This window comes from Macrotis lagotis, chromosome 1 (genome assembly GCF_037893015.1).
Source record: "Macrotis lagotis isolate mMagLag1 chromosome 1, bilby.v1.9.chrom.fasta, whole genome shotgun sequence".
Lineage (NCBI taxonomy): Eukaryota > Metazoa > Chordata > Mammalia > Peramelemorphia > Peramelidae > Macrotis > Macrotis lagotis.
In genome coordinates, this window is record NC_133658.1 from 630,760,853 (window position 1) to 630,777,250 (window position 16,398).

At 30.5% G+C, this 16,398-nt stretch overlaps 1 protein-coding gene across 4 annotated transcripts in view; it reads right to left on the reverse strand.

Annotated features, from left to right (window-relative positions):
* The window catches only part of LRP1B (LDL receptor related protein 1B), a 2,479,914-nt gene that overhangs the window by 2,024,725 nt on the left and 438,791 nt on the right, over nucleotides 1-16,398 (reverse strand). For all 4 annotated transcript variants that reach the window (XM_074215080.1, XM_074215079.1, XM_074215078.1 and 1 more), the window contains exon 2: nucleotides 4,400-4,522. In XM_074215080.1, coding sequence (XP_074071181.1) covers nucleotides 4,400-4,522 — 123 coding nt within the window. The remainder of the gene's footprint in view (nucleotides 1-4,399; nucleotides 4,523-16,398) is intronic.

Genomic DNA, 16,398 nt, shown 5'->3' on the forward strand with positions numbered 1-16,398 from the left:
GAGATATCTACTGCCTTACTAATTTCAAATGAAAAACAAAAAAAAAAGCAACAAGACACTTTGTGTGTTGGTAAAAATGAAATCTTGAAAACACATTAGGCCTGTCATTAGCAGAAATAGATTTGAACACTATTATACATTATATATATATATATATATATATATATATATATATATATATATATATATATATAATCTGTACAATGGGAAAGAAATCCATACAAATATTTGATGGAGAAATGATTTCCTTATGGAGTAAGCAATCTCCCTCTGACAATGATGTAGTTTGATAGCCACAAAAACACTGAGAGAGCCAGTCAGAATACGATAGAGGCATTGCCAAGACATGGGTCTTCCTGAATCTAAGGCCTTCTTTCTAACCACTATGGAATGCTGCCTAAAAGCTAAACAGACATTATCTTCTTATGTCCTTAAAAGAGCCCTGTCATTTATAGATAATTATTATTTTTCTATTTCCAAATAAAGGTATGAGATTCAGAGATGAAAGGTGGAACTTGATCAAGATCATACAATTCATTTATTAGTTAAAAAGACAGAACTTAATTATCTGTATCCAGTACTCTTTAAATGATATCACATTGACTACCAACCTTACAGGGATCCTGTGAGAAATATTAGGTAAACCTTCAAATGTCATTCTATAGGGATATTTTTATATTTGTTATTATTATTATTATTATTACTACTATTATATTCAATTAAGATATCTTCTGGAAAGGAATTGACTATAAGTAGTCAATCTGTCAACAGAGTAACCATTAAATTCTGAGAATTAAGTGTTGTAAAAGTAACTCCCATGAAATCTTATCTGGGAAAGGAGAGATTGCAAGTTTTAAATCTCAGCAGCTGCCCAGAAACATATTTAAAAGTTAAAGTTATATTTCACTTATTTTTGGACTATAAAAATCATACACTAATAAGAGGTTAAAAAACCTCTGGGAAAAAAGAAGGTGCTATTTTCCTTATACTATGTGGTCCACATCTCATATTATTACCCCTTTTGGCTCTCAAAAAAACTGAACTAAAATTAAATTGCTATTTAGATATAAGGATGTCCTTTGAAAATATAGGACTGATTAACCACTTCTAAAATATAATGAGGAGGACAGAAATGGTTGAATGTTTCTTTATTTATTGATATCTCACACCACCAAGCAATCAGTACTATTATATCCTGTTATAAATAATCATACAACACATTTCTTCTCTCCCCCCCCCCCTTCCTTGGTCTTCACTGTTGTATTATAAATCAAATGACCCTTTTCAGGAGTGAACAAAAACATTCCTTTACAAAGCCTAAACAAGCACAGAAAATATAGGGAGAGGGAAAAGGAATGAGTATAACATTTAAATTTTTGGATGCTGTCATTGCTGTAATTTTTGTAGATTTCTACTTTATTTTTCTTGTCCATTTCTACTCATTTTAAAAATTTAATACCTTGTCATAGAAAGACAATCTTTTCCATTAACTTCCCAATATCCATTAATGTTCAATTATAAGATTTTCTTTCATGGTATTCACAATATTCTAATTAAGTACTTATTTTATTGTTCGTGTTTATGATTAAAAACTAAATATAGACTTTTATAAGAGCAAATACACGATTCCATTTGGTAATTTCCCCTTAATGTTTTTCAGAAATAAGTTGTCTGGAAAGCAAATATGAAATTACTTCAGCTCCCACACTGGTTATGACATAAAGAATTTTAGGAAATAATATTCTAGGTGCCCTATTTCTAGCTCTTTTTCTTCCCTCTTTGTTTGAATAGTCCTTTTTATAGTTATAAAATTATGTAATTATTTTATATGGAGCATTGCTATTGACTGACTGCATAGATCTCTCATAAAACAACACATTATGAAATCCCATAATTAGAAAAAATGCAAATTGGAACATCTGGATTGATGATGTTAAATCTGAATATGGTTTTATGTTTTATCAGATATTTTTTACATTTCAGACTACATTTCAGGTTAGACCATTATTGAGATTATGTTTGTATCATGTTCGTACGATAGGTATTGTAATGATTGCATCATTTTTGACCCTGGTTATATGCATGAGGAGAATAGGTGGTATTTATAAGTCCTTATTACTGATCCATAATTGTGTCATTACAGTCTGAATGCCATTTTTAAAAAGACTGTGATTATATAACATGTGATTTCATGTTATATAATAGAATAGTACCCTAAAATTCCATAGAAGTAACAAACTTTAACTGTAACTGGGAATATTTCAATCCAGAGGACTTGAAAACTGCCTATTATATTATATTTAAACATTTTTTCAATGACATTTATCTGGAATTTTAAGGTTTTCAGACACTTTGTATGCATTTTTCTTTTTGATGCTTACACCTCCCCCCCAATAAATAAAATAGACCCAGTGAAAAACACATTACTATCACTTTTATTTTCTAGGTGAGAAAACTGGGACTCATACACCCGTTGTCTTGTCCAGCATTACAAAAGACATAGTACAGAAATATTTTGAAAATATCTTAGAAAAACTGGAATTTGGTAAATATGGATTGGATTTGGGATATGTTAGCTTGTGATCAGATAGCAAGCATCACTTACTCAAAACACTGTTATAATGGAACTTTCTTTTAGATTTCTTTTAGATTCATCCTTAAAGTTGCACCTGTATTCTAGCTATCCCATCCCAGAAAATAAGAAGTCCATTTTCCGATAAGCAGAAATAAGATTGACTTATCTCTGATAAAAGAAGAAACTTCTCCAAATTAGTATTCTTAATCCCGATGCTCTCAAATTATATTTTTCTATTTACCAAGTCCCCAAAGGAGACATATTTTACCATTCACATGGAAGACAAATAAATTTCTGTACTGGATATATAAACTCATAACATGAAGTAAGGTGGGACGAGTCAAATTGAGAGGAATTTAGCTTTTCCAGAAGAGAAATTATGTTAGAAACTTGTTTGAAACATCAACACCCAAAGTCACAGGTCTAAGAAAAAAAAACTTTACAGATAGGGAAAGATGGAGCATGTGAAATAACCAGTATAACTTTGAAGTCTTCTCTGGCTCATTATATGCACAGCTGCCTGAGTCATTCTCAGTAGGGTGATGATACAGTTTCATTAATTAGCTACAACAGCCATGTGGAGATAGATGTTTATTTATATTCTTATCATTGTCTTTATGAACTTGAAGACCTTAGGAAAAAAATGCTAACTGACTGAGCTTGACCTAAAGGAAGCAACTGATTGCTATCATGTGCTTTTTAGGGATGACAGATAGTGATTATGGATATGGAAAGGTCACAAAACTATCTTTATGACTTCTGCTGAGAAATAAGATTGAATAATCCTAATTAAGTAAACTTGAATTTCCCAACAGGTTATATTTCAAATCCAAAAGGTCTAAGGTTTTGTTATGAATTAAAGCATCATTAAATAACTGATTTACAGGATTTCAGTATTTGAGCCCATGACCTAATTATTTTAGCAACATTCAATATCACACACTTCTGTAGCAACTAATGAATATCGGTTGACCCCTGAAGTTTTTACGCTATGAATACTAATAATACTAATGACCTTAGGAGTAATAATGTTAGTTTGAATTCTTGACAAATAGCAGATATATTTCTATTTCATAGGCTTAAAATAAAACATTTTCAGTTATTTATATAAAATCTTAGATAAAGAGAAAACCCTAAAGAAGAAACCAATGATATGATTTTTAGAGGTTAATCTATCCCTGAAAGCATGATTCCTAACTATCCCTATCCTAAGGAATAAAAATAATAATATGACTTTTAGGTCACTGTCAAGGTAGTCTGGACATAGACTATTCATTTCCCACACAACAGTGAAAAGGAGACATCTTGAATTAATTATAGACATTAATGCAAGGGAATACTGAGAATAATTAGCCTCCAAGAGTGATTTTTTTGTTTACTACAAAAGAGATAATATATAATTGTTAAATAGTCTTTGTGTAAGCCTTTTATCATCTTTTTCCTATAATATTTTTGTTGCTTTCTTATCATGTTTTCCTTGTCAATGCACAAATTATTTGCATTTTTCTAATAAAATTTTTTTTCAATAAATCCCTATATTTTTCTGTTACTTTTATTTTTTATTTTCATGGGGTCAATCTATACTACAAAAAAATCTATTCTCCACTGACAATATTCACTATGCAGGAAATTCAAACACTTTAATTTTAGAATTTTGAGAAGATAGAATATATATATGTGTATATATATATATATATATACATATATATATACATATATATGTATATATATATATATATATCCAGAACACTTGTCCTCAAAAACAAGTAAAAGTCAGTTTTACATATAATGGAAAATTATCATCATGAGAACCTTTCTACTTACAGGTGTCTAAAGATTCATCCGAATCATCAGGGCAGTCAGGGTCCCCGTCACATAGCCAGCTCTGGGATACACAAGTCACATGATCATGGCAAAGAAATTCACCAGGATCACACAACTGTGGATCTGAAAATGAAAATGTTTTAAAATAAAATATGAATGGTCTGAACATATGACCACAAAACAGCACAAAGATGAAATGTGAGAAAGCAATACATAAAGGGGATATGAATATGAAATATATTTCCTGTGCAAATCTCAAACATAAACAATATTTAACTCAATTTTAGCATATTACCTCAAGTATATAATCTGTGGATCATGTTAAGTCAAAGAGCTTCAACTCACAAGTAGACTAAAAGATGTGCTCTGAAAATGATTATTTTGCTTCGTTGTCATTTTTTTACAATAGATTTCAAAGAATGTGTAGATCTCCCAAGGAATATATTTTAGGTACTTTGAGTTTTTAAAATGCATGCTTACTTCATATAATGAGAGCATAAATTGACTTAAGAGCATCAGTATCCATCTTCTATTCTCTCATCTTCAGGTCATGCATGATTTAAGTTGTTTAAACCAAATCAATATTTATCTCACTATTATTATTATTATTTTTATTATTATTATTATTATAGTTTAATTTAAAAAATGTTTGTTGAGTACCTAGTATGTTTCATGTATCTCTAGGTACTGAATAAAAATCAGTGTTCCCCCAACATTCTCTCCTGTACCCCAAGGAGAAAATGAAGTTATTCTTACAGATGTTAGTAATAAAATCAAATCTCCCAGGATTTCAGTTCTATTATTGAAAAAGGACTTTTAAGATGTTAGATTATTCTGGATACCGATAGTCAAAGACTTTTTGGCCTATATTTTTCTTGAGAAATGTTTTTGTCATTTGAGATATGTGTACATATATCCACATATACCCATCCTTGTTCTTTTCTATGCTCATGTTGTATGTCTGAAACCATGTATCTGTTCTCCACATAGAGGTCAGTTCTTGTTTTTTTTAGAACACCTGAAACTTGGACTCTCTCTCTATGACTACCTGCTGAACTAGGCAGAACTTTGCCTTGTAAAACACATTTACCTTACTAGTGAGACATCATGGAGTAGCAGAAAGAATAAAACAATGGAAGTTACAGAGTCATAAGATCATGGATATAGAAGTAGAAGAAACTTTAAACACAATCTAGAATAAAACCTTCATTTTAAAGGTGAAGAAAATGACTCGCAAGTATGTTAAGTATGTCCAATATTATAGAGTATATGGCATATACTAAATTTAAATCCAAAGTCTTTGCCTTTCCCTGAGTTCAATTCAGTCCTTAGACACTTATTAGCTGCTAATTTATAAAATGAACTGGAGAAGGAAATGGAAAACCAATTCTAGTATCTTTGTCACAAAAACCTATAATGGGGTCACAAAGAATCAGGCAAGACTGAAATGATTAAAGAACAACAAAATGTACATCTTAAATCAAGTATATTCAATTATGTATATATTGTATTTATATATAAAGAGAATCTAGATTTATTTACTACCCCCTTTTCCTTTTTTTTAATTAATCAAGTTTGCAATCTGAATTTCCCTTCTTTTTCCCCTGTGGTATGTGTAGTAGAAAGAATTCTATATTTGGGGTCAGAGAACCTGGACTCAAATGCTAGCTTTTCTATTTAGTTTTGATGCATTCCTTGGTAATTCACTTAATATCTCTTAATACTTAGTCATAAATCTATAAAATGAGAGTATTTTACTAGATGAATTCTATGAATCCTTTTAGTTTAAGCCTATGATCTAATTATATTTGCTTTCCTCACTTTAGACCTCCATGTGTAGGATATTAAGTGATATGTGTGAGAAATAAAAGTTGAAACAATCAAACACTATTCCTGCCCTAAGCCTAAAACTTAGTTGGGGATGCAGGATATTTGAATTAAAAATAACATTGTAAATTAGTATATAAGTACATGTGAGGCATCACGGTACAGTAGCTAGAAGACTAGTCTCAAAACCAGGAAGTCTCATCTCTATCTCTGTATCCCTACACAAACATTCAACTTCTCAGTAATTAAGGCAACATTATTACAATATAAGTTGCAGAATAGAATGGAAGAGAAATTCCTCAATGAGAGTTCTCCGTGCCTATGAAATACTAGGTCAGTTCATTTTCCCTATTTTAAGTACAAAATGAGTGCAAATAACCAGTGAATATTATAGAATCTCAGGGCTCAAAGAGAACATAAGGCCCTGGGGCTGTTAAAAGAAATAAGTAGTCCTTCACTTGGATTTTGATGGACAAAGATGACTGAAATAGATGAAAGAAGGAGGAATTATATATGATATAATCAAGAAAAACTTGCTAAGAGCCTTTTCCTATAAACAGCAAGTATTATTAAAACAAATTCCAAATTTTCTTCCTGCAAAGTGCATTTGTGTCTTCCTTTGACTATCTTCAGCTCTATGCAGTGTGGTATCAACACAATTTGAAGAATGCAGGGGGCCTACTCGAAATATTTGCTGGTCTCTAAAATATAGTGAATCTCTAGGAGATAAATTAGTTCCTCTCCCTTAGTCCAAGCTAGAGAGTGAAATGTGCTTTGGAGAAAAGTATGAAAAGATATGGTCCAGGTAAAGTTCATACATACATACATACATATATATATATATATATATATATATATATATATATATATATATGTAAACAAAAACACCCATTTTGTCTTTAAGGTGGGGCAAATGTCTAAAGAATATTCAACCTGATTTGCATATTTTATTACTTTGGGACTCAGGAAGTCCTTCTTATGTATGATTAGTTTAATCTTCCTATGGTTTGGCTTTTCATGGACACAGAGAACCATCCTTCAGGATCCTCCTTCACATGCACACACTCCACAATCACTCAAATATTTATTCACAATTGAAATACAAGACAACCCAAAAGAACATGCCTTGCATTTGAACCCATGGTTTACTTGAGAGGTCTCACCTAATCAAAGCCTCCTTGTAGGCCTGCTATATAAATCTCAAAGCTTTAAAGATAATTCCCACAGTTGCTGTTTCTGGTTTTACATTATCTCCCTAGGAAATAGCAGTTAAGAATAGCCTGTTATAACCAGCCTATTTATTTTTCAAACAGATATAACATTTTCAAGGTCAATCTCTAAAAGCATTGATGGTTGGCTTCAAATGAGTGAATTTTCAATATTTCAAGGTGATTATTTTAAAATATATCTCCTCAGTTAAGTTTCTTATATAAGAATTTAATATGGGGTGTATGTTTTCCCATTAATTCCACTTGTGACTTCAACGTACACTTTTGAGATATTCAAATTAATCTTGTTAAAAATGCCTTCTTATTGTATGAAACAAAATGCAATATGCTGTAATTTTAAAAAAAAGCTTATGAGGGCATAGAGGCTTACATTCTTAAGGAAGAAGATCAAAGCTAGTTGCTTGAATATTACTTTATAATAATAGCACTTTGTAACCAGAAGACAAGGAAAAAAGATTGTACAACTATAAACTACATAATCTGTTGAGTATCGTTTTGTCTTAGAAATTGGAAGAACTAAATAAATGATTCCTTCTTCTCTGAGAAGAAAATATATTTTGGAATTTATTTTAATGTAAATTTGTAATGCAGACAATTTAGTAACAAGACTTTACATTTAAGACCTGATATTAATAAAGAATAAAAAATAAAAAAGAATGGATATGAACTTGATTTCAGAACTTATCTTTCTTTCTTTTTTAAATTATATTAAGGTTATGGTATGCTATGTTGTTCTCTGGAATCTCTGGAAAATAAGATGAATTACAGAAACCAACAACTAACTTAATCACTACCAAACTTTAAACTGTGTAGCACAGTCAATTTTAGCACCTCGGTTATTTAATAATTCCTTTAAAATGCTATACTCATCTCCTATAGTAAATACAAAGGAATGAGTAGATCTCGTAATGAAAATGAAATACATCTAGTATATGAAGAATTATTTTGCAAAGGGATATGCAACAGGGAAAAAGCATTTTTGACCTTTAAAAGGAGTCTATAATTTTATATATATCTATATACATATTCATATTTATATATATGTAGATACATGCATACATATATATACATATATATATGTATATTCACACACATTTATCTTACAACCTGAGTCCAGAACAATCTTATATGAAGATGAGCTAAATGAAAATAGCAGTACTGATTTTCTGAACGGAAAGCAAATTGGTTAAGGAAAGTGCTTTATTTCAGTCTATCTATAGCAATGTGGGGGCAAAAGTATTCTAATCACTACTAAATAGACAAAATCAAATTAAAACAATTCAAACATTTTATGTCACACTCATCAGATTGATAAACATAACAAAAATGTAAAATAATTAATGTTGGAGAGTCTGGAAAAAGCAATTCAATGTTGATGGAACTGTGAATGGGTATAACCATTTTGAAAAGACATTTGGAATTAAGCACAAATGTTGTCTAAATAGTGCATACCTTTTTGACTTTACTAAATGGCTGCTAGACCTAAAACCAAAAGAGATCAAATAAAGGAAAAGAACATAAATGTATAAAAATATTTATTACAGTAATTTTTATGGTGACAAAAAAGTGGAAACTAAAAGAACATAGATTGGAAATGATAAAATTGTTTTATATAAATATATTATTATTTTGTGTTAAAAAATGAAGCAAAAATGATTTTAAAGAGATATGTAAAGTCAAATGAAATGATGGAGAATTACATAAGCAGAACCCAGAAAGTTTTGATTGTTTATACAGTAGAAAAAATGTAAAGACAAATAGTTTCAAAGTTGCAAGAACCATGATCAATACAATAACTACATGTGATTCTAGAGGATTAGTGATAAACATGATTTCTATAACTGTAATGATGGAACATGATTCAGAATGAGAACTATAAATTTAAATTTATTTTTGTAACCAATGTGAGAATTTATTTTACTTGACTATGAATATTTAATACAAGGCATTTGTTTTTCTTTTTGTTTTCTTTTTCTTTTTTAATGAGATGGGAAGGAAAGAAAAAGATTTCTCAAAGATAAAGAGAGTGCTACAGAAGGGAATTGTATATGCCTTTTCAGATGAGTTCACTATATTATTACTTTTACTAATTGACTGAATAGTTCAATTAATTGTCTTATTCCACTTAAAGAAATGAACATGATGCTACAACCTAATAACTTTGTCACCAGAGAATCACTCAAACAGAGGCATGAACTAGACTCATAAAGTAGCCCTAAATATCTTCATTGAGTAAATGAAATAATCAGTCTGATTCATTCTAATTAGATGTGACAGAAAGTCTGTTGGGTTTGGTTGAGGAGATTTGACCATCCCCTGTGACATGAATATAACTCAGTAAGCTAATTTGGAATCTGGGTTTGGGTATCTAGCACAGTCTGAGAGAGAGTCATTGCAGACAAGACCTTGATAAGGAACTTCTGGGATGGATGTGATGGTGAGACTGAGCACTTCACTCAACACACTATGAAACAAAACAAAATTAAAAAAAAAACCTCAAAACTTTTTATACAGCCTTGATCAGAAGACAAAATTGTTGGAAAATAGTGACAAAAATATTTAAAGCAGAAATCAAGGGCAAACTAGACACACTGAAGAAAGGCTGTTTCAGCTCTTTATCAAGGGCTTTCCTGAAAGATTATATCAGACCAGGAGGGTCATGATGGGTCTTACATAAATTGTCAATTATCCATTTTGCTACATATTCTTCAAGCTTTAGACTACTTAGCACTGTACTATCATGGGATAGAGTCATATTTCTACTCTTGCAGCCTAGTCATTTATTTCACCAACATGTTAATACTTTATCAGAAGAAATATCATTTTATATAGTAAGATAATACTATTATACTTTCATAGCTGTGTAACCTTGGAGAAGTCTCTGAAGTTTATTTTTTCTTAATTTTAAGATGACTATGCTACTATTGTGAGTCCAGTGAGATAATGCATGGGCAAAGACTTTGAATTCGTTAAATCACTATATATAAATATAAAGTATTATTTTCATTATTTATGATGATAATAATGACAATAACAGTAAATGAATAAATAATTTTGATGACATATTATAGCTTCATATTGCTGGTAAAATGATGATTGCATAATAAAGAAAAGGTGAAATTTGTAATAAATATTATGATCAATGCATCATGATATTATCTTGTTTAAATCAGTCCTAAACTATTTTCATGTGATAGAAAGAGAAAGGATAATATGCATATGAGAAATGGTAACATGCTATGGTAAGAATGGGACTTTAAAATTAATTTCTAGATTACCTAAATTTTTTTGTGCAACTCCAGCAGTTTATATATTAAGTCACTGTAAAATACACACTTATAGTGAATTAATCTATTATAAGTATATTAGATTGGAAAATTTGGTTTAGTTTATTTTTTGTAGTCCTGTGCGAGTGTTTTTTGTTTCTTTCATTTTGTTTTGTTTTCAGAATCTGACTTGTCAATAATACTAAAATCAAGAGGATTTTATTTTCCATCTTTTAAATTAAGAAAGGGATGACTTTGAAGACCTAAGTCACAAACAGAACAATCATTCTCTAAGAGGTGTCAAATTAAAAGCAGGAAGAGGAAAAGAGATCAACAATGATACTATGCTTTTGAGGTCCCTACCGATTGTGGATCCTTGACCCAGGAAAGCTCCTTCTTGGACTTGATGTATTCCATGTCAAAAGTAACTGGTCTACTCTGCTCTAGGAAGGTTGCAAAATAACTACCCACTTCTATTGAGGACGAGATCTGTTGCATCCAAAATTAGTAACGACTTGACACCAAAACCATATTAGGGCAATATGCATAATACTGCAACATAACCCTTTATTTTTATTCATAGAGAATTATTTATGAATCAAGGACCCTTTATTTTTATTCATAGAGAATGTATTTATGAATCAAGCACATATAATTATTTTCAGCTTTTTTTTAGTTCTGGTGTCCAACATTTGGAGATATTAAAAAGACCTGGGTCTAGCTCAGAACAACAGAAAGCTTCAAATTTCCAAGATGGGGAATTTTAACACAGAAGAATCCATGTATGAATTACCAGATCTGACTAGAGTCTTCTAGATCTGAGAGTTCTAATCCCAGGTTTTCTAAGTTTTTATGCTCCCTATCATCAACTTTCAAATTAGCAACTGAGTAGAGCCAAAGAAAAGCCTAGCAACCTTTAGAGATATCCCTTAATAAAAGGAATATATATTTTTGAACAAAGCATTTCATTTGAAGGGCGTTCATCAGAACTCCTGCAAGTAAGCTAGGGCAAATCAAATGGGAGAAGATAAACTATGCAATTATATCACCATTAATTTAAAGACTATACTTTTCAGTCTTGTCTTCTTTTGAATTAAAAAAAAAATTCCCCTTTCTCTTTGGTGTCAAATGTCAGTCAAAATACACATGAACAGCACTAATAGCTGCAATAATGACAAGAAGCGCATGACAGAAATCTATGAATAGAACCATAAAGTCCCAAGGAAATGATACTCCTGGCTGAAAAATATATGAAGAGGGAACTCTTATCACCAGTTGCATGGGCAGTGAGACTGTGACACATAAAAATAATTTTTATGTTTTTGACAGGATGTGGAGGAGAGAAAAATATATCTTCCTTTTCAGAAACACAGTAGTAATTAATTGTTTTTGTGCATCATATTGGCTAGAAAATTTGCAATCATTCTATGCCTTATTAAGCAGCATTTTTGGAGCTCCAAATGGCAACACATGCTTATAGAAATTTAGTCAAAACTAAAGCAAAATTGAAAAAAAATATTTTAAAAATACTTTTTCCTCAGGAAGAACTACAATCAATTATCATATTTATCATAATGAATAATTAGGGGGAAATATCTTTGTAAACAATTCCAATTCAATTTGACATTTAATTTTCTTGGAAAAATAGTTCTCCTTTTTTCTTCTTCTGGCTCATTTAAACACTAGTAGGTTTTTTATGCTTTCAAGCCAATTGTATAAAAATTATAAACACCCATCTTAGATCCTTTTTGTAACCAAGACTCTATCAACAAACAAACAAATAAACAATAAGTAAACAAAAACCTGAAGGATTAAGAATTCTGTCACTTTATTTAGCAAGATAAATGAAACCTATTTTTCAAGGAAACAAAGCAATTATATTTTACTTGGTTAAGGCAACATTTTATTATAATGGGGCAAAGCTTGTATAACTCTGTATTCCTTTATATGGGATCTATTTCTTTTTTGTTTGCAACTCTCGGTTTCTGTGTTTCTCTATATCTTGTTGTCTAATTTGGTTATCTATATTATTTGACAGCATCAACTATTTTAACATAAGAAACATAGTTTATGAGTCAAATTCTTTATCTAGTTAATTAAAAAATAAAAAAAGCAATCAATATAACAAATATTTGCTTCTACTATTTGTTTATAATCACCTTGAAAAAAGAATTCTATCTTGTCAACTGATTTGAATTCTTACACTTCATTCCTTTAACTTACTCAAATAAATTATTAAAAGTTCCTCCATGGAAAGTGCTAAAATACTTCAAACACAAAACTGGGTCAAGCTCTTAGGTATAGGCATATAATAATGTTTGTCCCTCATTTTCAAAGAAGACCATGACATCTGTGAGGTGATGTTATGACAAGCACATGAATTGGATTTGAGTGAGGGGAGTTGTGCTAAATCATCAGCCTCACTTTCTCCTCCAGAACCATCTGGTGGTTGGCCCGATATGATCAAGTGGCCACATATGAATCAGGACCACTGGAGAGAAGAGGTAACCAGGATTAAGTGAATTGTCCAAGGTCTCACACAGCTAGTATGAGTCAAGTGTCTGAGGCAGGATTCGAACCATCATCCTCCTGACTCCAAGGTCGGTGCTCTATACACTGTGTCACCTAACTGGTCCTATAAGCACAATAAACTGCTTCTCAATTGACATCATTTCATTTTGGCTTTTAGTGCACTCCTCCATCAAAATCCTTTTCTCCTCAGTGCTGGTATCTGCAATTCTATTTCTCTGACAGAGGCAAAGTTGAAGAAATAGCTCAAGATTTGGAATTTGAAAGATGTGAATAAGAATTCTTTTCTCAGATGTTTTCTTACTATGTAACACTGAAAAATGTCTCAGTTTCAGTTTCCTCATCTGTAAAATGGGCATCCTAATAGCATCTTTCTCACAAGGTATTATGAAGATAAAATAAGATAATCTATGGAAAAGATTTGAAAACATTAAAGTGGTATAAAAATTTTGATCATTGTCATTATCATTATTATCAGAACACCAGAAAGAGAAAAAGAGCACTGAGTTTATTCAGAAAGAATATTCCATAATTTACAGTTTTGCAGAGGGCCCACTTTTTCTTAGTTAAGCCTAGAGACATGATGATAGGGTAAATTAAATATCAAGATTTCATTCATGCTCTTAGTTTAAAGAAAATAAGAGGTATGAAATCTTGAAAGGCTAAAAATAAAAAAATAGACCAATTTTTTTCTCTCGGGAAAAAAAAATAATCTTATTATAGTTGCCTTTTTAAATCCTAAATGATCAGATCAGAGAAATGTCTTTAGAAGTTGATGTGATAAGAGACAGAGGTCTTAAGTAGGTGGGTCTGTATTATTTGGGTAAATGCAAATGCTAAAGAGAAGTTCAGTAGGTTTCCCAAATATAACTATAAGCAATAAATTCATATAATTAAGTACTTCAGCTGATGATACATGTCAGGATAATTTAAATAACTCTATGTGAAAGCAATTATTAAGCCTGCAGAATAAAAGGTTCAATGAAACATTTTAACATTAATCAGAAACTAGCAAAGGGGACAATGAGGGTCTAAAAGAGTATCAATTGAGAGCAAAAATATTTTCCAGAAGAGTTAAATTTTGGAAAAGGTACAGAACCTCTCTATATTGGAATTTCCCATTATTTTTGCCCATACATTTTTTTGTATGGGAGAAAATCCTAAAGGGTAAACAGCAAAATCTGACAAAATTCTAATTTAATCCAAACTCCGCTTTTTTAAAAAATGTAGGTTAAATATATAGTGATAGCTTTGGTTTTTACATCTTCACTTCAGAAAATATATCTACATTTTCATTATAAGGAATGTTTTTCACTCTTCTTCTTTTGCAGATGAGAAAACTGAGGCCCAGAGAGGCAAAGTGACTTGCTCAAATTTACCAGAACAAGTTCCTCAGTGAAAGGATAGAGCTTTAAAAATGAGAGACTTTAAAATCATCTTAGCAGTCCAAAGGCAATTCAAATATTTACCTTCAAAATGATAATAAATGGAATATTTATTTTTCTACATGATAAGAAGAATATAAAAGATATATTTATTTCCTCTCTAGTATCACATATAAAAACAAAAGGTTTAAGAGTCATTCCTTTTAGCAACAATAACAAAATAAAAATAAAAAATAATAAGAAATAATTTATTCTGAGAAACCTACTAATATATAGACTATGTATATAGCAGTATGAAAATATTCTGCAACCATAATCCACCATGGAGAAAATAAAAGAAAGATACAATTCTCAGCTTTTCTCTGAGTCAAAGATGGATATTCTAGTTAAATATTATTTTCATTTTTGGTTCATTATATATATATGTATATACAGATACAGTTTATATTTTTCCTTAATTGTACTTGCTTTGCTATGCATTAGTTTATATAAATCTCTCTCTGCTTCTCTGTATTCTTCATATTTGTTGATTTTTTGTTATGGAAATACTTTATTGTATTCACATGACAAAAAGGGTTTAACCATTTCCCTAATCAATAGTAATTTGCTTTCTTTCTACATTTTTAGAAATCTTTCAGTGAACACAGTATGTTAAAGGGAAAAGTTAAATAGAATTGAAGTCAGAGAAACAGTTGAATTTCTGGCTCTGCCTATTTATTATGTGCAACTTCATATGTCATTTCTGTACCTCAATTTCCTTATTAGAATAGTTATAGGACTACATAAACTCTGCTCTAAAGATCTTCAGAGTTCAAATTATGGTACTATTATCCTTGGGGTGTATGTTTAGTAGTTGAATCTCTAGATGAAAGGGTATAAAAAATTAGATACAAAATTTAATAATTCATTTTTTTTATTCTGGAATGCTTAGACATAGTTCCCCCAAGAATAGAAAAATCAAAAGTAAGCCCTAGTTCTGTGTATATTTCATGCCTTCCATTCCTTTTTTTTGCCTGAAGAGATTATATTTGCTTTTAAAACAACTCAACTTTGTACAAGGGCTAAGATATTAATGTTTATAATGAAGAAAGCTCAGACATCTACCTCAAAGATAAGGTGTTCACTTGTTTCCAGAAATTCCAATGACATTATATACTCCAAATTTCAAAGTTAACAGGATCTTATAAGGAATGTTTTTCACTCTTCTTTTGCAGATGAGAAAACTGAGACTAAGAAAGGTAAAGTGACTTGCTCAAAAATACCAGAACCAGCTACTCAGTGAGAGGATAGAGCTTTAAAAATGAGAGACTTTAAAATCATCTGAGCAGTCCAAAGACAATTCAAATATTTACCTTCAAAGTGATAACAAATGGAATATTTATTTTTATACATGATAAGAATATAAGATATATTTATTTCCTCTATAGTAGCTCATATAAATACAAATGAATAATCATATACATGCACATATATGCCCATAAGTATGTGTATGCATATGTATATGTGGATTGCACACATTTTTACATATACATACATACATGCATATCACCTATAGTTGAGAAGCAATTACCTTCAGAAAAGAAGTTTGGGTGATTTGCAAGTGCTACAAATCAATCACTGGAATATTGTTCTTCAAAAAAATATCTGTGAGGATATTTCTATACCCAGATCAATTTAACATAAGATTTTTAAGTGGAGAAAAAAGTAGAACATGGCAGATTAAGTGGAATATCAAGATTTTAAAAATTGATTTGACTTTTCTA